Genomic DNA, 21,312 nt, shown 5'->3' on the forward strand with positions numbered 1-21,312 from the left:
GTCCACGGTTCTGACCTCCACATCCATGATTATCGACTCCACAGAGTATTCAGTGCTCTACTGCAGAACAACCTGACCCTTAACGGTGGAAAGTGCACCTTTGCAGCTCCAGCCGTCGAGTTTGTGGGGTTCCGCCTGTCGGCCAAAGGCATTGCCCCACTCATGTCGAACATTGAAGCCGTCCACAGGATCCCGGAACCGACCTCAGCCTCTCAGGTGGCATCATTCTTGGGCATGACAGCCTACTACCTCCAGTTTCTGCCCCACTACTCCCAGACCACAGCGCCCCTTCGCCAGCTCCTCAAGAAGGATGAGCCATGGGCCTGGACGGCAGCCTGCTCAGACGCGGTCCGCTCACTGAAGAGCCAGCTCACCACAGCCCCAGTCTTGGCTCACTTTGACCCCGTCTGCCCCACCATTGTCACATGTGACGCCTCAGCTGGAGCACTAGGAGCTGTCCTCTCACAGCTGCAGAATGGCATTGAGAGGCCCGTCGCCTTCGCTTCAAGGGCCCTGAGCCCCACAGAACAACGGTACTCTATGTATATGTGTGTACATACAGTTGAAGTCGTAAGTTTACATACACTTAGGTTGGAGTCATTAAAACTCATTTTTCAACCACTCCACAAATTTCTTGTTAACAAACTGTAGTTTTGGCAAGTCGGTTAGGACATCTACTTTGTGCATGACACAAGTAATTTTTCCAACAATTGTTCATACAGATTATTTCACTTATAATTCACTGTATCACAATTCCAGTGGTCAGAAGTTTACATACACTAAGTTAACTGTGCCTTTAAACAGCTTGGATAATTACAGAAAATTATGTCATGGCTTTAGAAGCTTCTGATAGGCTAATTGACATCATTTGAGTCGATTGGAGGTGTACCTGTGGATGTATTTCAAGGCCTACCTTCAAACTCAGTGCCTCTTTGCTTGACATCATGGGAAAATCTAAAGAAATCAGTCTGGTTCATCCTTGGGAGCAATTTCCAAACGCCTGAAGGCACCACATTCATCTGTACAAACAATCGTACGCAAGTATAAACACCATGGGACCACACAGCCGTCATACCGCTCAGGAAGGAGACGCGTTCTGTCTCCTAGAGATGAACGTACTTTGGTGCGAAAAGTGCATATCAATCCTAGAACAACAGCAAAGGACCTTGTGAAGATGCTGGAGGAAACGGGTACAAAAGTATCTATATCCACAGTAAAACGAGTGCTATATCGACATAACCTGAAAGGCCGCTCAGCAAGGAGGAAGCCACTTTTCCAAAACTGCCATGAAAAAGCCAGACTACAGTTTGCAACTGCACATGGGGACAAAGTTCGTACTTTTTGGAGAAATGTTTTGCCATAATGACCATCGTTATGTTTGGAGGAAAAAGGGGGAGCCTTGCAAGCCAAAGAACACCACCCCAACCGTGAAGCACGGGGGTGACAGCATCTTGTTGTGGGGGTGCTTTGCTGAAGGAGGGACTGGTGCACTTCACCAAATAGATGGCATCATGAGGATGGAAAATTATGTGGATATATTGAAGCAACATCTCAAGACATCAGTCAGGAAGTTAAAGCTTGGTCGCAAATGGGTCTTCCAAATGGACAATGACCCCAACCGTACTTCCAAAGTTGTGGCAAAATGGCTTAAGGACAACAAAGTCAAGGTATTGGAGTGGCCATCACAAAGCCCTGACCTCTATCCTATAGATAATGTGTGAGCTGAACTGAAAAAGGGTGTGCGTGCAAGGAGGCCTACTAACCTGACTCAGTTACACCAGCTTTGTCAGGAGGAATGGGCCAAAATTCACCAACTTATTGTGGGAAACTAGTGGAAGGCTACCTGAAACGTTTGACCCAAGTTAAACAATTTAAAGGCAATGCTACCAAATACTAATTGAGTGTATGTAAACTTCTGACCCACTGGGAATGTGATGAAAGAAATTAAAGCTGAAATAAATAATTCTCTCTACTATTATTTTTATTATTATTACATTTCACATTCTTAAAATAAAGTGGTAATTCTACAACAGGGAATTCTTACTAGGATTATATGTCAGGAATTGGGAAAAACTGAGTTTAAATGTATTTGGCTAAGGTGTATGTAAACCAACTTCAACTGTGTGTGTGTGTGTGTGTGTGTGTGTGTGTGTGTGTGTGTGTGTGTATGTGTGTGGGTATATGTGTATTTGTATATATGTGTGTATATAAATACATATATGTCACACACACACACACAAACACGACTCGCTATGCACACCATTTACTAACACGCACATAAATCATGTCAGTAATGTGCCTCCATGGGTTTCTGTGACCCATTTCAGGGTTAAATGCCATCCCATTCCAGCCGGAACCTTCTGGAATACTCTAACGCCCCATCTGGCCCAGCTTAATACTGCCTACAACTTTCTCTGCTGAGTTGGCAGTTCACACACACACACATATACATCATGCTCGCACGCAACACACACACACACACACACACACACACACACACACACACACACACACACACACACACCCACCAAGGGATTTGTTGAGCGCACACACACACACACATTGTGGGATGAATGTTGTGCACACACACACACACCTCCTCCATTCACCCCCTTGGCCTTTCTCTCCAAATGTGTCTAGATTGTAACCTTCGGTAGGATACGGTCTTCATGATCATTCCATTTCACCAGGCCTTGAGCTAGCAGGTACGTAGAGAGTGAGAGAGAAATTAATATAGAGAGGAATCAGTCCCTAGGGCAGGCAGAAGAACGGGCTGGGCAGCTTGGCTTAGATACTGTAGAGCCCTGATCAGGTTCCAACTGTGTGCCAAATGAAATGGATGTCTGCTGTTTAAGTGATTGATTGATTAGGTGTGTGTTTGGGAGGGATAGCGTAGCTCCGTCATTTATACAGTAGATTGGTTGGTGGATGGAGGTAAATGGGTTGTGTTGGTTCAACACACACCACGTACCCATACACAGCATGAACCAAACCACTGGCAGAACACGTACTACTGCAACTTTCTGTATGCCTAGCAACGGAAAACGTTATTTCTGAAAGTCCTCGTAAGACGTTGACATTGTTGTGGTGGCTTCTGTGTGTTTTGGGTCTATGTTAAGAAACCCACATTGTCTAGTTTTGCTCTCTCGTCACGACAGAACATGGCACACAGTTATTCACCTCTCTCTCTCTCTCTCTCTCTCTCTCTCTCTCTCTCTCTCTCTCTCTCTCTCTCTCTCTCTCTCTCTCTCTCTCTCTCTCTCTCTCTCTCTCTCTCTCTCTCTCTCTCTCTCTCTGGTTTAGCTGCTCTCGTTATTTTTCATCTCTTCACTCTCTCTCTGTCTCGCTCACTCTGTCTTTCACAGCCATGATTTTCCGACTGCCACAGGATTATCTCCACTTCTCCCGTGTTTCTGGAAGACTGGGGGAGGGAAAGATTTATTGGAGAAGTGGGGGGGGAGTGAAAGGAAGCGGGAGAGTGGCAAATGTAGTGGATGAGGAGGGTGAAGGAGAGCGGAAACAAAGGCAAGAAAGATGCGTAGGGGAGGGAAGAAAAAAGACTGAGCAGGGGAGAGTGAGAGGTGGCAAGAGTTGGTTTGGCACGGTGCATGCTGAGGTGTGGTTTTGGCCTGGCTCAGCCCACTTGTCTTGGTATGCTTCAGTAACAGAGGGAGACACAATTGTAAACAATGCTGGATTTATCTCCCATTCCTTTTTTTTCTCTCGTCCTGTTCCTCTTTGCTTTTCTTCCACTCCCTCCATATGATTTCCCTAGGAATCCCTTTGAATTCCGGGGAAAGGGGAGCCTGTGGGAATCATTCATGTCATTCCATATGTGTTGATGTGTAGTTGATGGAAAGTAGTCAAGTGTGCGCTAGATTTGATGTGGATTGTCAAGTCTTGTTTTCCCTCTCACACATGCATGCGCACAATCACACACACAGCGCGCAGTGCCAAATCTGTGTCTTCCTGTGTGTGTGTGTGTCTTCTCTCCATCGGTGCAAATGTAAACAGCGGTGTTTGTGTAGTCTCCCCTCGTTGCCTCTGCTGCTCTGCCTAATCTGCATTGTTATAGTTTCTCTTCCTGACTGATAAGGCCACATAGCTCAGCTAGCCGTTAGCCTAGCACCCAGACCAGCTAGCAATAGTACCTGCTGGTTCCCCATGGTAGCCCAGCTAGCCTAGTTGCTAGCATAGCACCCAATGGTTCTCTATAGTAGCCTAGCTAGCTGCTAGCATAGCATCCACTAATTCTCTAAGGGAACCCAGCCTGCTGCTAGCATAGCATCTACTGGTTTTCCATGCTAGCCGTCCTTACAGTACATGTGCATGTTCTGTCATTTTAAGGCGATATTGAATGTGCACCAATCTAGAGACAATGTATTCTGTATGTGTGCTGGACTTCCTTTTGGCTGCGCTGAAAAAGATGATGCTTTGTAAAAGCACCTCTTTAAAATCCCATCTCTCCCCGCCATGTGTGTGCAGCTTGTAGATGATTGAGTTAGTGTGATTTAGTGATAATTATTTTTTTGGGGGGGGGATGAAATATTGCGTGGGCGCCGCGCCAAGCGACTCACTCTTGTCGGTGGCGACGGGGGGCATTTAATTTCCGAGCAAGGGATGCAGAGGAAGAGGAAGGAGAGATGGACTGGGAATGAAGAGGTGGTTACAGGGAAACATGCAGATTTAAAAAAAAACAGAGCGTTGATGGATAGTTTTCTTTTGCCGCTGAAATGATTGGGGGGGGGAATAATATGTCCAATTAAAGCATGGTCTGATGTGTGGATGTGGCCTTTAAGAGCCAGGCTCTAGCTGTTTCTGTGGCTCTGCAACTACCTCTGGGCTGCTATTGGATCTGAAAGGCCATGGCCATATACATGATAGAGTGTGTGTGTGTGAACACGTTTGTGCGGGTGATACACATCACGTGTTGTGCGCAGTCACCCTCTTCACACGGGTGTTGGGTGTACAGTGGGGGGAAAAAAGTATTTGATCCCCTGCTGATTTTGTACGTTTGCCCACTGACAAAGAAAGGATCAGTCTATAATTTTAATGGTAGGTTTATTTGAACAGTGAGAGACAGAATAACAACAAACAAATCCAGAAAACGCATGTCAGAAATGTTATAAATTGATTTGCATTTTAATGAGGGAAATAAGTATTTGACCCCTCTGTAGATAAGCGAGGATATTTTTGATGTACAGTGAGCCCCTTATGAACCCTTCACTATACATCTCTCTGTCTTTGTCTTTCTGTGTGTGTGTGTGTGTGTCTCTCTCTCTCTCTCTCTCTGTGTGTCTGTCTGTGATGGCTCAACAACCTCATCAGTCAGCTCAGTGTAACACAGACAGACTAGCAGGATCGTGTAGAACGGACAGATCGAGTACTGGTATCATTTTCACGATTTCAACTAATATCATCAAAATCAAAAAGATCATAGCATGTTTTGGGCTCATTCAGTAGTTTTTACCCAATTTAAGTGAATTCTGGTGAAAAATTGTGTTAAGTTCCATATTACTTTCCTAAAAATGATATTGTTGCTGCTATTTATTTATTATTATAGCACGATGTCAACACTGGTTTTAAATGTCCAATCTATATGCTGAAATAAGTCATGATATCAAAGGTCCAATAGGGGGTGCTTATATTTGTCCTGTTTCACATATGTACACGTGTGTAACCTGCACAGTGTGGTGAAGTGTAATACTGTTTTTTTTGCATATCCCACTCCCCCTGAGACACCTTCGGCGAGTGTGGTCACAGCATGGGACCAGCATTATTAAAAATGGAATCACATTTTATTTGTCACTTGCGCCAAATACAGTGAAATGCGTACTTACAAGCCCTTAACCAACAAGTTATAAGGAAAAATAAGTGTTAAAGTATTTACTGAAATAAACTGAAGTAAACAATGAATAAATCTAAATGAAAAATAACAACAAATAAAGAGCAACAATAAAATAACAGTAACAAGGCTATATACAGGGGGTACCGGTACAGAGTCAATGTGCGGGCGCAGAATCCAGAGTCACTTCTTCACTGTTGACATTGAGACGGGTGTTTTGCAAGTACTATTTAATGAAGCTGCCAGTTGACTTGTGAGGCGTCTGTTTCTCAAACTAGACACTCTAATGTACTTGTCCTCTTGCTCAGTTGTGCACCGGGGCCTGCCACTCCTCTTTCTATTCTGGTTAGAGCCAGTTTGCGCTGTTCTGTGAAGGGAGTAGTCCACAGCGTTGTACGAGATCTTCAGTTTCTTGGCAATTTCTCGCATGGAATAGCCTTCATTTCTCAGAACAAGAGTAGACTGATGAGTTTCAGAAGAAAGTACTTTTGTTTCTGGCCATTTTGAGCCTGTAATCAAACCCACAATTGCTGATCCTCCAGATACTCAACTAGTCTAAAGAAGGGCCATTTTAGTGCTTCTTTAATCAGCACAACAGTTTTCAGCTGTTCTAACATAATTGTAAAAGGGGTTTCTAATGATCAATGTGCCTTTTAAAATTATAAACTTTGATTAGCTAACATAACGTGCCATTGGAACACAGGAGGGATGGTTGCTGATAATGGACCTTTGTATGCCTATGTCGATATTCCACAAAAATCTGCAGTTTCCAGCTACAATAGTCATTTACAACATTAACAATGTCTACACTGTATTTCCGATCAATGTGATGTTATTTTAATGGACAAAAAATGTGCTTTTCTAAGTGACCACAAACTTTTGAATGGTAGTGTACATATTACCTCGACTACCCGGTGCCCCCACACACTGTTGTGTTGTCAGCAAACTTAATGATGGTGTTGGAGTCGTGCTTGGCAATGCAATCATGGGTGAACAGGGAGTACAGGAAGGGACAGAGCACGCACCCCTGAGGGGCTCCAGTGTTGAGGATCAGCGTGGCAGATGTTGTTACCTACCCTTACCACCTGGGGGTGGCCCGTCAGGAAGTCCAGGATCCAGTTACAGAGGGAGGTGTTTAGTTCCACGGTCCTTAGCTTAGTGATGAGCTTTGAGGGTACCATGGTGTTGAACACTGAGCTGTCGTCAATGATCAGCAGTCTCACGTAGGAATTCCTTTCGTCCAGGTGGGAAAGGGCAGTGTGGCGTGCAATAGAGATTGCGTCTTCTGTGGATCTGTTGGGGCGGTATGCAAATTGGAGTGGGTCTAGGGTTTCTGGGATAATGGTGTTGATGTTAGCCATGACCAGCCTTTCAGAGCACTTCATGGCTACATACGTGAGTGCTACGGGTCTGTAGTCATTTAGGCAGTTTACATTGGTGTTCTGGGGCACATGGTGGTCTGCTTGAAACATGTTGGTATTACAGACTCAGACAGGGAGAGGTTGAAAATGTCAGTGAAGACACTTGCCAGTTGGTCAGTACATGCTCGCGGTACACGTCCTGGTAATCCGTCTGGCCCTGCGGCCTTGTGAATGTTGACCTGTTTAAAGGTCTTACTCACATCTGCTATGGAGAGCGTGATCACACTGTCTGAACAGCTGGTGCTCTCATGCATGCTTTAGTGTAGCTTGCCTCGAAGCCTGCATAGACGCGTGCAATCTTAGTCCTGTATTGACGCTTTGCCTGTTTGGTGGTTCGTCGGGGGGTGTTACGAATCACTTTGGCCCAGCGGTCTAGGGGGGATGGATACGAGACCCGTAACATAAATCATGCAAATTATAATCGTGACATGTAACAGTGAGAACAAAAACCACAGACAACTGAAATCTACCGTCAAACTCAAAAGGTTTATTTTAAACACACGGTAAAGGGATGTGAGAAAAGGGGCTGAGCTGGACCCAAGCAAAGAAACAATAATCCAAAAACACCCCTAAACTAGACTAGCCTATTTCCACAACAGCTAGCTAACTAACCAAAAATACAGAGGGTGGTCCGCCCAGTTCTATCTAGGGTACTTAGACAAAGGATTCCTACGGGTAATGTATGCCCATGGGCGACTTGTCTTAGTACCCCCTTTTCCCACCAAACAGTCAAACAACAAAACAATACTCACAGGATTACCGGACAAATGTGACATGCAGTTGCAAAAACAAAAGAGATCAATACAGAGATAGAGAGAGGGACACAGAGAGAGAGAGAGAGAGAGAGATTGAGAGAATGAACACAAAGATTGATCTCAGAGTGAGAGATTAAACACAGAGTGATAATGAGCTAGAGAGAGATTGCAACTGACTGGGGTTTTAAACCAAGGGAAAGGGACTGTGATTGGGTGAGGGAAGAGGAGCAGGTCACTTCTGTTTGGGGACTAATTGGGGAGTGATGATTGTCACCTGTGAGGAGGAGGAGAGAAAAGAAACACACATACAGGGGGCATAGCGGGATTTCTTATAAGCTTCCGGGTTAGAGTCCCGCTCCTTGAAGGTGGCAGCTCTAGCCTTTAGCTCAGTGTAGATGTTGCCTGTAAATCCATGGCTTCTGGTTGGGATATGTGCTTACGGTCACTGTGGGGACGACATCATCGATGCACTTATTGATGAAGTCAGTGACTGATGTGGTGTACTCCTCAATGCCATCTGAAGAATCCCGGAACATACTCCAGTCTGTGCTAGAAAAACAGTCATGTAGCTTAGCATCTGTGTCATCTGTTATTTATCATTATTGAAGGGAGCTTAGGGTCAAGTGCCTTGCTCAAGGGCAGATCGACAGATGTTTTTTTTTTTACCTAGTCGGCTCAGAGATTCGAAATGGCAACCTTTCGGTTGCTAGCTCTAACACTATGCCTCCTGCCTTCCTACTGCTACCTGATATTTTGAAAAGCATGACCATGGAGGTTGCTCATTCCGTAATGCTGCATCTGCTCTTGTCTTCAAGCCATGATATGCAGAGAAGAGCCAAGATCTTACCCTGACAAAGAGAGAGGGAGCTGCGTAGAGATGGAGGGAGGGAGGGAGGGAAGAGGGAAAAGAAGAGCGCAAGATGGGAAAGAGTGGACAAGACTTCAAAAAATGCTCATTTCGGCCAATAAATGCAACTTCAAGCGTCTCAGGCCAGAATTCCTAGTAACATAACATTCATTTGAACCTGGAGGCAGAAATTACCGCAGAGTGCTTTATCACATATGTACCAGGGTCTCTCAATGTGTGGCGCTTGAGTCTGTGTGATTGTTCAGGGTGCACTCTCTAGCCTAAGTGCCTCAACGCTAGCACTATAGGTCTATTAAATAGACAATTGTGCAGTTCCGTTGACCTTTTAGCTTAGGACAATATCTGTAAAGATTAAAATAACATTTTTTTTGTCTCTATACTCTCTCCGCTGTCTTGCTTAGTTCTAAGAACACACACACACACACACACACACACACACTTTTATTAGGGCTGTTATGGCTACACAGTGTTCTGCCACCTAAGTGAGGGATGTGTTTACTGTGTCCTCGCTATGCTGCGGTTCTACGAAGCCCCTGAGTGAGACTGGATGCTAGGAATTAAACTTTTTGACTTCATCACTTAGGGAAAGGTAAAGAGTGAGTGATGGGAGATAAAGACTAGATGAGAGAGAGGGAGAGAGACACGTGAGACGAAAGTTTTTTTGTTGTTGTTTTTTTTACCCATTTCTCCTCCTTTCTCTCCCTTCTCCCTTCCCTCGCCTGTTCACAGTTAAGTTCCTAAATGCACATCTCCATTTCATTATGGGCTGTGTCCCAATGCTCTGCGATGGCCTCCTTTCCACACCCCCTCGTCTCCGTTCGAGGACACACGCCCGCCGGCGGTCAACCTCTCCCCTCTTGTACAGGGGACTAGTACTGCCAGCAGTCTTCCATTCACTCCCTCCACCACCTCTTCTCTTCATTCCCTCTTTCCTCTCCTCATTTAGTCTCCATTGTTCCATTCAAAGCGAGTCGCGTCAAATCTCCACTTCAACGTGGGGAGCCCCCCTCCCCCACCCCACCCTCCCCAAATCCCCCCTCTAACATCAAAGGGTGGAATGTGCCAGAGTTTCCATTATGCATAGCAGACCTAGTTATGTGAAGAGTCTGATCCAGTCAGAAGACTATAGGAGAAGGGATCTGAAAGTTTATGGGCGGGTGGGCGAGAGGTGTGTCTGTGTGATTCGCAAGCTTTCTCACATATGGTGGAATGTCACCCCCTACCCCCACCTCCTTTTGTAACATCAAAGTTGTTTTGGACGCCATGCAGCTTCACCTGAAGAGAGCCAGACTGTCCTGTCAGCAGCCCCATAGCAAGGCACGCGCTACCAGAGCGCCAAGTCTAGGTCCAAAAGGCTTCTTAACAGGTTCTACCCCCAAGCCATAAGACTCCTGAACAGCTAATCAAATGGCCACCGGGACTATTTGCATTGTCCCCCCACACCCACGTTTTTACACTGCTGCTATTCTCTGTTTATTATCCATGCATAGTCACTTTTTAACTCTTACCTACATGTACATATTACCTCATTTACCTCGACTAACCGGTGCCCCCGCACATTGAATCTGTACCGGTACCCCCTGTATATAGCCTCGCTGTTGTTATTTTATAGTTGCTTAATTATTCCCCTTTTTTTCCTTTTTTTCTTGTACTTCCTTTATTTTTTCCTTTATTTTAGTAAATACTTTCTTGACACTTTTTGTTCTGAACTGCATTGTTGGTTAAGTAAGCTTTTCACTACCTGTCGTATTCGGCGCATGTGACGAATCAAATTTGATTTGAAGGACTGAGGAAACGCACAGACCACCGGTCATGTCATAGCACAAGTAGGCAGATGTCTCAGTGGCGTGTGGGAGCAGCCCCGTGGAGCTGTAGCTAGACGGTGTGTTTTAAACATAAAGGAACCTGTCACCTGAGTGCAGGGAAAGCTGGCCCTACTGTACCTGCCAAGTGGTGCCCTATTCCCTAAATAGGGCACCATTTGCCCTGGTCAAAAGTAGTGCGCTACATAGGGAATAGGGTGCGACTTGGGATGCCGGCCCCTGGTGTCGCTGTAGTTGGTCTTATGCCTGGCAAGCTACTGTACTGTACAGTCAAATTCTCTGGGTGAAGTTGCAATGGGTGAGTCATCCACTTACAGACTCGCACCAGATTCTGTCACATCCATTATTTCCCAGTAAGAATACTTGCTTTCTATTTTATACTCCTAAAAAAAAAATATATGTTTTAAGATTTAATGGCCAAGAGCTCACTTGAAGATAAACTTCACAGTTCAAAGTTCATGGTTTCGGAAGCTTTAATCCGATCAAGGGGAAAAAAAAGAGTAGGAGAGAAAGGGAGCCACTTTAGACTATTGAGACGCACCCCCAAGTGGTCACCAAAAGTGCTTATATATTATGTGGCTTGGTGGTCCTAACTTGTGTGTTTGAAGGGACATAACGATGAGGGTGAGGATGGGAGACGTGTATTTGAGATTGATGTTCAGACAGTGTCTTATACACTGTCTAGACAGAGAGCCAATGGAATCAATAGGTGATATTTGTTTTTACTTGTCCTTTCGAGGCATACCCAAAACGATGGTTGGCTATCATAGTCGATACCCAATGACATTGTTCATCGGCCCAACTAGTGGCATGTTCATCTCTTTGCATCACTCTCGCTGCCTCTCCCGTTTATCTCTCTCTATCTCTCTCTGCCCCCCTCTCTCGCTCTACCCCCTCTCTCGCTCTACCCCCTCTCTCGCTCTACCCCCTCTCGCGCTCCACCCCCCTCTCGCGCTCCACCCCCCTCTCGCGCTCCACCCCCCTCTCGCGCTCCACCCCCCTCTCGCGCTCCACCCCCCTCTCGCGCTCCACCCCCCTCTCGCGCTCCACGACCCTCTCGCGCTCCACCCCCCTCTCGCGCTCCACGACCCTCTGCCACACGCTCTGACCCTCTGCCACGCGCTCTGACCCTCTGCCACGCGCTCTACCACTCTCTGCCACGCGCTCTAACCCTCTGCCACGCGCTCTGACCCTCTACCACGCGCTCTACCACTCTCTGCCACGCGCTCTAACCCTCTGCCACGCGTTCTACCACTCTCTACCACGCGCTCTACCACTCTCTGCCACGCGCTCTAACCCTCTGCCACGCGCTCTACCACTCTCTGCCACGCGCTCTACCACTCTCTGCCACGCGCTCTACCACTCTCTGCCACGCGCTCTAACCCTCTGCCACGCGCTCTGACCCTCTACCACGCGCTCTACCACTCTCTGCCACGCGCTCTAACCCTCTGCCACGCGTTCTACCACTCTCTACCACGCGCTCTACCACTCTCTGCCACGCGCTCTAACCCTCTGCCACGCGCTCTACCACTCTCTGCCACGCGCTCTACCACTCTCTGCCACGCGCTCTACCACTCTCTGCCACGCGCTCTACCACTCTCTGCCACGCGCTCTACCACTCTCTGCCACGCGCTCTAACCCTCTGCCACGCGCTCTAACCCTCTGCCACGCGCTCTGACCCTCTACCACGCGCTCTAACCCTCTGCCACGTGCTCTACCACTCTCTACCACGCGCTCTGACCCTCTACCACGCGCTCTACCACTCTCTGCCACGCGCTCTAACCCTCTGCCACGCGCTCTGACCCTCTGCCACGCGCTCTGACCCTCTGCCACGCGCTCTGACCCTCTGCCACGCGCTCTGACCCTCTGCCACGCGCTCTGACCCTCTGCCACGCGCTCTACCACTCTCTGCCACGCGCTCTACCACTCTCTGCCACGCGCTCTACCACTCTCTGCCACGCGCTCTGACCCTCTGCCACGCGCTCTGACCCTCTGCCACGCGCTCTACCACTCTGCCACGCGCTCTACCACTCTGCCACGCGCTCTGACCCTCTGCCACGCGCTCTGACCCTCTGCCACGCGCTCTACCCCTCTGCCACGCGCTGTAACCCTTTGCCACGCGCTCTACCACTCTCTACCACTCACTCTACCCCTCTCTACCACGCACTCTACCCCACTCCCTCGCTCTACCCCCCAGTTACCATAAATTATTATAATCAAAACCATTGTCGCCCTGCCCATTGTGTTGTGATCTTTAGCTCCGCCTATATATATATTGTTTACCTTTATTTAACTATTTTACTGAAACCAACAGACACTACTAGAAAGGAAAAGACACAATGGAAAAACCATAGCGATAGTTATCGACTGTCTCCTCGTTGCATGATGGCCGTTGTATCGATCGCCGCCCTGGTAAAAACCTATCAGCCGCGCTAAACGTGTCTCTCCCCTCACCACGGCTATGATTAGATTCCCTCTGTGTCTCATCCGGAGAATAGCTTGGTTTGATTCAATTAGCCAAACGTTGCTTATGTTTCAAACTCCCCCCTTTTCCCTCTCGTTCTATCCCTCCTTCCTTCACTCGTTTTGCTGCCGTTGAGTGGATTGATTTTTAAGAGCAGGGATTCGGTGTGACGGGGCGTACTCGGGCAACAGCTGGCGGAGACGATCTGTCTTTCCTCTCTCACACAAACACACTCTTGTTGACAATATCCTGATCCTGAAATGACCGTGCAACTCATCGATTCATGAATCTATTAGGGACATGATGTGCATAATTGTACTCCACACAAACGGGGGAATATTTGAAGTTGACACTATTTGATCCGGGTTTGGGAAACTGCGCTGCGCTCAACTCAACAAAAAAAAAGTGAAGTTCTCAGGAGTCAACGTTGTACAGCGACTTTCCTTGTACAGCTGTTTCTAAGACCTGCAGACCTTTGTTCCAGCCCAGCGTTGCACACTCTGTGGAGGCCCTCCACCACCGGAGATGCCGAACCCCAGTCACCTGAACCTTCCCACCTAGTAGTAGTGGGTGATGGTGTAATGTCTGTGCAGTACTGAGTGTTATATCAACTGTAGGAAGTACAGGCTGGCGCTGTCTGGCTGTCTGACAGGCTGGCGCTGTCTGACAGGCTGGCACTGTCTGACTGGTTGTCTGACAGGCTGGCACTGTCTGGCTGTCTGACAGGCTGGCACTGTCTGACTGTCTGACAGGCTGGCACTGTCTGACTGTCTGACAGGCTGGCACTGTCTGACAGGCTGGCACTGTCTGACTGGTTGTCTGACAGGCTGGCACTGTCTGACTGGTTGTCTGGCTGACTGACTGGCTGGCTGGCTGACTGGCTTGCTCCAGAGCAGTTGCCAGTTGGGGAAATGTAAATGAAGTTGTGTTTTGATGGTCTTTGCCCTGGTCCATATTCCATTCCAAGATTTGGAGACACATGCACACACACACACACACACACACACACACACACACACACACACACACACACACACACACACACACACACACACACACACACACACTTTAGCCTCTGTATTTGGTCTCTTTGTGAATCTCCAATCTCTCTGGGTAGAGAGAGGTGCCTGTGGTTAGCTCTAGCTTTATAATTAGCCAGTATATTGGAGTGGCGTCACAGAGCCGAGGCAGATGCTGAAAACGTGTGTGTGTGTGTGTGTGTGTGTGTGTGTGTGTCTGAGTCAGAGAGAGAGTGGGGTGGAGAGAATGATAGAATGAGAGAGGGAGAGAAAGATGACCCGTCTCCGACCTTCACGCTGTGAGCAGATAGCGAGAAAACAAACAATTTCCCCACTGCTCCTCGCAGCACTCTGTCTTCATTCTCTCCGTGTGTGTGTGTGTGTGTGTAATAAAAAAAGTAAACCACAAAACTGTGTGTAATAAAAAAAAGTAAACAAAAGTGTGTGTGTGTGTATGCTACGGTGTGTGTCGATGTGCTGTGTTTGTTGTCTCCTGTGTGCACACCTTTCTTACACCTATGTCCGTGTGGGTGGGTGGGTGTGTGGGTGGGTGTGCGCAAGTTAATTTGTGTGTGAGATGAGATGCGACAGCAAACTAAATGAAATGTATCCTTTGTTCATTGTTCCATTATCCCCTTAATAACGTTCATATTTCTTAGGGTGCCCATTGCTTTATCAAGGCCTTGTGAGCTGCCAGCCTCGCGCTCTCTCACAGTTTGGACGAAGGGAAACACACCTACACACGCAGACAGACGGAAAAACTCCTACACACGCAGACAGACGCAAACACGCACATGTTTTTCTGTCTGTCTGTGTCTGTGCACAGACACACATAGACAGACACACAGAGACAGACACATATTATGTCTAGATCCGTCACCTTCATTTTCAGTGTGTAACAGTCAGGCTGATAGAGAAGTGCCACTCTTTGTATTTCTTGCATTAAGAAGTTATTTGACTACGGTTATCTACTTTGTGAACTATGAATAGTTGCGGGACCACAAGAATAGCTGAAAAGCCTTCACTAGCGTTGCAGCGTCACAACGTCGCGAGGATTTAAGAGTGGTACGATTGGTCCATGAGTAACAACAACATTGGACTCGACCAACGGGATCAGCGTTGTACCATTTAAACCGCTGAGTAGATTATTTTGTTTGGGAACGGCAAACCTCCTCACCGTCGTCTGGCTACGGAACAGTCGCGACGTGCTTCGTCCAGCAGCGCCGTTTTCCCAATTTGATCGGTAGTCGGAGCCACTTGTCTTTACCCTCCATCAGGCCTTGCTTATTTTTTTAACCTGAGGTGTGTTGGTCGCTGGCGCCTTTTCACTTCATTTGCCGTGTAACGGAATGCAGTCATCTCACCTGTTGTCTCTCGGTCTAGATCCTGGTGAATTCGGTGAGCCCCACGCGTCCAGCTCTGCTCTACGAGAACGTGGCGGTGAGTGACGACTCCAGCCCCATCCTCCGAGACCTGCTCTTCTCCCCGGACATGCAGCACGTCTACACGCTCTCCGACAAACAGGTAAGAGATAGACACACAGGCATGAACACGACACACACACACACACACACAAATGCGTGAACACGGGTATGCATGCAAACACATATATTGCCCGCATGCACGCGCACACATCGACACGCTCATCAACGAACATATACACACGCAGGGACACATCACACACACTCCCTCAGACGGCAGGTCTAAAGAAAGGCGGCAGGTGTCAGCGCGAAGGGGGGGGGGCTAATGATGCATCATTACCTTAGACACACACAACCCTCCCGTAACCTGCAATTACATCTGTCTGTCTGGCTTGGGTCCCCCCGTCCTCTGTCCCCGTCCCCCCCCTGCCGACCAAGGCACACACACACCAGGGGAATGGTCAAAGGTCAGGTGTATTCCATGTGGGGACCTGTTCATTAACAACCTCACCACCGGCTCGGCCGTGTACGGCTTTGAAGCTCTGGCTGCGGGGTCGCCCGTGTTGGCTTCTAATGATGCAGCTGACACCCCCTTTACCACTCATTAGTAGAGGGAGAGGGGGAGAGGTGGAGGGGGGACAGAGAGGGATTGAGAAAGAGGACAGTGGAAAAGGCATCTGCGTGTCCATTTTGAGAATAGGGTGTGGCTGTTTCTCCGTAGGCGGTGGGTGAACAACTGTGTCTTGGACAAATCATTAGGAACACCTGCTCTTTCCATGACATAGACTGACCAGGTGAATCCAGGTGAAAGCTATGATCCCTTATTGATGTCACTTGTTAAATCCACTTCAATTAGTGTAGATGAAGGGGAGGAGACAGATTAAAGAGGGATTTTTAAGCCTTGAGACAATTGAGACATGGCTTGTGTATGTGTGCCATTCAGAGGGTGAATGGGTAAGACAAAATATTTAAGCGCCTTTTGAAAGGCGTTATGGAAGTAGGTGCCAGTCGCACCGGCTTGTGTGAAGAACTGCAACACTGCTGGGTTTTTCACACTCAACAGTTTCTCGTGTGTATCAAGAATGGTCCACCACCCAAAGGACATCCAGCCAACTTGACACAACTGTGGGAAGCGTTGGCGTCAACATGGGCCAGCATCCCTGTGGAACGCTTTTTGACACCTTGTAGAGTCCGTACCTCAACGAACGGAGGTTGTTCTGAGGGTTGAAAGGGGTGCAACTCAATATTATGAAGGTGTTCCTAATGTTTTGTGCACTCAGTGTATATGAAAGGCTTGGAACACACACACACTAAAATATACTCCTGCACTCTATCTCACTTACACCCCCCCCCAAATGCCTGGCCGTGATCCCCATTAACAGAGACCAGGGTTGGGTTAAGCCGAGGGGGGCTGAAGGAGGGGCCAGGGGTACCTCTCCGTGGGGTAGACCCCTGGTTAAAGATCCCTTCTCATTATTAATGACTAGAGAGGTAATTCCCTTTGCCCACCATCTTACCCTTACCCTGCTGCACTCCCCCCTCGTTTTAAATCCATGTCTCGGCTGCTCGCCAGACCCCCCCCCTCTCACACGCTCCATTCTAAGACAAAATTGAGTGCCCCCCTCTGAACCGGCTTGCATTGATCCCGTTCCCATTTATTTTTATTTTTTTTAATCATCTCACCCTTCCTTTTTAACCCCTTTCCTCATCTTTCTCTCGTTCCCTCTCTCTCTCAATGTCTCTCTCGTGCTCTCTCTCATACGCACTCTCGTGCTCCCTCTCTCTCTCGCTCTTTCTCTCTCTCTCTCTCCTCTTACACCTCTACTGCCCTGGTATGAGATAGCTGTGGAATATTCTGGAATTGGATCTTGCATGGAAGGGAGAAAGGAGGGGGTATCGGAAAGAGATGGGGGGGGGGTGAAAGCAGAGGGCTCGTTTCAGGGGGTTTAGGTTGAGTCGTGGAGCACGTTAATGCCACCCCTCTATGAATCCTTGTTATATACCGTATAACCTCCCCCCTTTACCATACACAGATATCTCTACACTCCTTCCACCTTCTCTGATACACACACCGTCTCTAGTACACACAGACAACACCGACAGATAAACACACACGCCTCTCCCCTGCCGGTTAGAGGATGTAGCGAGGCAGACGGGCAGGCCCCAGCAGCCCCTGTGCTCTCAGCCCGCAGGGGCCCTCAAGACAAGCCAAGCACATTAAGGTGTCATTGGACATATCCACTAGAGCGTGGCCCATGACGGGTCTACACGCACGCACACACTGAGGCACACACCCGAAAGAACCCCACTCTGAGTCACGTAAGGTGCACAGCACAAAGGCCTGGTGTTTTTATAGGTCGTTTGACTCCACCTTCTTAATCATTATTATCATCATTTGAAATTTGACAGGAGGGGTGTGTGTAGGTGTGTGTACATGCGTCGTGTGTGTGTGTGTGTGTGTGTGCGCGTGTGGACCCATGCATGAACCATGCATGAACCATTCATTGTCTACCAGCCATTGGCAGACGACAAGCCCATGAAGGTATATCAACTGCTGTCCTCTTTCTTCATATCTTCAAAATGAACTCTCGTTTAGGAAAAAGGGACATATTTAGGTCATTCTAGTCATTTACGACTTGAAGAAAGCAGACAATTATTATCAAAAGAACAACCGAAACACAGAAAAGCTTTCGCTTGTTCGTAAAAGAGGTATTTTCCTACTATCTGCCAGCGCATTGTCCCTCCAAACATCGCCGCGTATTGTCTTGCGTAGCAGTGAACTCTGACGCTCTTTTTGTCCCTTTCCACTCCCAGAAAATACTTTTGCACCAAAGTCTCTGCCGTTTGTCTTGTAAGCCACTTTCAGTAAACTCATTAGTCTGTAGCTACCCCTTATCTTCTTGGCATTGTTTAGCAACGTCACTGGGCTGTACGACTGCAATTCTTGTTGCCTTGTACACGGACGAGAGTCTTCGCAGTTGCTCATGCGTATCACACACACACACACACACACTCGTCTCGGTGCTAGCTAATTGCGTGGCATAAATATTCATGGCCTCCCTTGTGAATATGGGTCCATTTTTAACCCCCCCAACCCCCCCCCCCCCCAACCTCGGTATTGTGAAGCATCTTACTGGAAATGAATGCTAATACTGGTGTCGTTTGTGGGAGGTGGAATATCATATGTTCCCCCTCCTCCCCTTCTGTGTCTGTATATCGTGTGTGTCTGTGCGCTGGTGCATGCGTATCTGTACACCTCCCCGTTTGTGAGTCTGTGTTCGTGCGTGCGCATGTGTGTGTGTGGGGGCTGGCCATTGTCTGCACTCACAGTCAGCCAAATCGCACGAAAGCCCTCTCCAGGGCTCCTTAGCATCTGCCACACATTGACAGTACGCACACGCACACCCCCCACCCATACACACACGCGCACACACGCGCGCACACACACACACACACACTCCTAACAAAGACCCTGCTCCACAGCCAAGAGCATCCCCATTATCCCAAGGTTGCGGGTTCGAATCCCCAACCTGCTCTCGCACAAAAGACAGCGCAGCCACTTGTTCTATCCTGTTTTGGCTCTGGTCGGATGGGTTTCAGCCAGCCTTTTCACCAACTACTTTCCTTTCTCTGGGGGGCACCACGTGTACGTCAAATGGGTTTGAACCCACAGATACTTGGCCGCCCAGCCGACCTCATCAGCATTAGAAGGCTCGAGTCCAAACACCGCCTCAGTACAAACGAAGCAAATGTCTTAAGTTCCTGAGGAAACTTTGTTTGCTTGCCGGCTGTCCTTAAACCCGTCTGAATTAGAGGGTGTTTGTGTAACGTTGCCTCAGTACAAAGCCAGGGAAATTTCCTGAGGAAACTTTGTGCGCTTGCTGTTGGCTGCATTAAACCTGTTTGAAGTAGAGGCTATGTGATTGAATCTCGACTGAAATATAATGACAATGCCTATTACATTGTTTCGTTAGATAGCTAGGCATGAGGTTAAAGCTGACGTTGACAAAGAGGAAACTAGTGTTGTCCCGGCACCAGAGATGTTCAGTATTCTCTCACACACACACACACACACACACACACACACACACACACACACACACACACACTCAGCAGCCTTACAGTAAATCTAGATGCATGTTCTCAGGTGTCATGATATACAGTCACACTTGGATACGTCAGTATAACACACACACACACACACCAGAGGGATCACTCCAGATCCAAGGTGAAGTTCAGCGTTGTGTAGGTCCGCAGGACATCGAGTGACGCCGTTAAAACCAGCCACTAGGGGCAACAAAAAAAAACATACAAAAATAATCGAGTGCCCCGCACCCTACATCCAACTGGCCTACAGTGCCGGAGCTCGCGGCTTAGACCATTCCGCAATCCATCCACAACGGATGAGCAAGCCGAGTCGGAATGAATGCCTAACGTTTACGACTGCTAAGGTTAATCCTTAACCAGTCAGAATGAATGCCTAACGTTTACGACTGCTAAGGTTAATCCTTAACCTCTCTAGGGTATGTGGGACGAAATCGGCCCACCTAAGTAACAGCCAGTGTAATCCCGTGGCCCGTTATTCAAAAACCTCAAAAATGCAAAAACTTCAATTTCTCAAACATATTACTATTTTACACCATTTTAAAGATAAGACTCTCGTTAATCTAACCACACTGTCCGATTTCAAAAAGGCTTTACAACGAAAGCAAAACATTAGATTATGTCAGGAGAGTACCCAGCCAGAAATAATCAGACACCCATTTTTCAAGCTAGCATATAATGTCACATAAACCCAAACCACAGCTAAATGCAGCACTAACCTTTGATCTTCATCAGATGACAACCCTAGGACATTATGTTATACAATACATGCATGTTTTGTTCAATCAAGTTCATATTTATATCAAAAACCAGCTTTTTACATTAGCATGTGACTAGCATTCCCACCGAACACTGCCGGTGAATTTACTAAATTACTCACGATAAACGTTCACAAAAAGCATAACAATTATTTTAAGAATTATAGATACAGAACTCCTCTATGCACTCGATATGTCCGATTTTAAAATAGCTTTTTGGTGAAAGCACATTTTGCAATATTCTCAGTAGATAGCCCGGCATCACAGGGCTAGCTATTTAGACACCCAGCAAGTTTAGCACTCACCAAAGTCAGATTTACTATAAGAAAAATGTTATTACCTTTGCTGTCCTCGTCAGAATGCACTCCCAGGACTTCTACTTCAATAACAATGTTGGTTTGGTTCAAAATAATCCATAGTTATATCCAAACAGCGGCGTTTTGTTCGTGTGTTCAAGACACTATCCGAAAGGGTAAATAAGGGTGACGAGCATGGCGCAATTCGTGACAAAAAATGTCTAAATATTCCATTACCGTACTTCGAAGCATGTCAACCGCTGTTTAAAATAAATTTGTATGCCATTTTTCTCATAAAAAAGCGATAATATTCAGACCGGGAATCTGCGTTTAGGTAAACAGACGAAAGAAAATAAAGCATGGGGTCGACTCGTGCACGCGCCTAAGCCCATAGTACTCTGATTGGCCACTTGCCAAAAGCGATAATGTGTTTCAGCCAGAGGCTGCCTCGATATCGTTCAGCTTTTTCCCAGGCTCTGAGAGCCTATGGGAGCCATAGGAAGTGTCACGTTAGAGCAAAGATCCTCAGTCTTCAATA

The 21,312-nt window shown here is 47.5% G+C and overlaps 1 protein-coding gene across 4 annotated transcripts in view; it reads left to right on the plus strand.

Moving 5' to 3' along the window:
• The window catches only part of LOC106565213 (plexin-A1), a 259,984-nt gene that overhangs the window by 100,460 nt on the left and 138,212 nt on the right, over positions 1–21,312 (plus strand). For all 4 annotated transcript variants that reach the window (XM_014132076.2, XM_014132080.2, XM_014132077.2 and 1 more), the window contains exon 4: positions 15,579–15,719. In XM_014132076.2, the coding sequence (XP_013987551.1) occupies positions 15,579–15,719 (141 nt within the window). The remainder of the gene's footprint in view (positions 1–15,578; positions 15,720–21,312) is intronic.

Source organism: Salmo salar, chromosome ssa12 (genome assembly GCF_905237065.1).
Source record: "Salmo salar chromosome ssa12, Ssal_v3.1, whole genome shotgun sequence".
Classification (NCBI taxonomy): domain Eukaryota; kingdom Metazoa; phylum Chordata; class Actinopteri; order Salmoniformes; family Salmonidae; genus Salmo; species Salmo salar.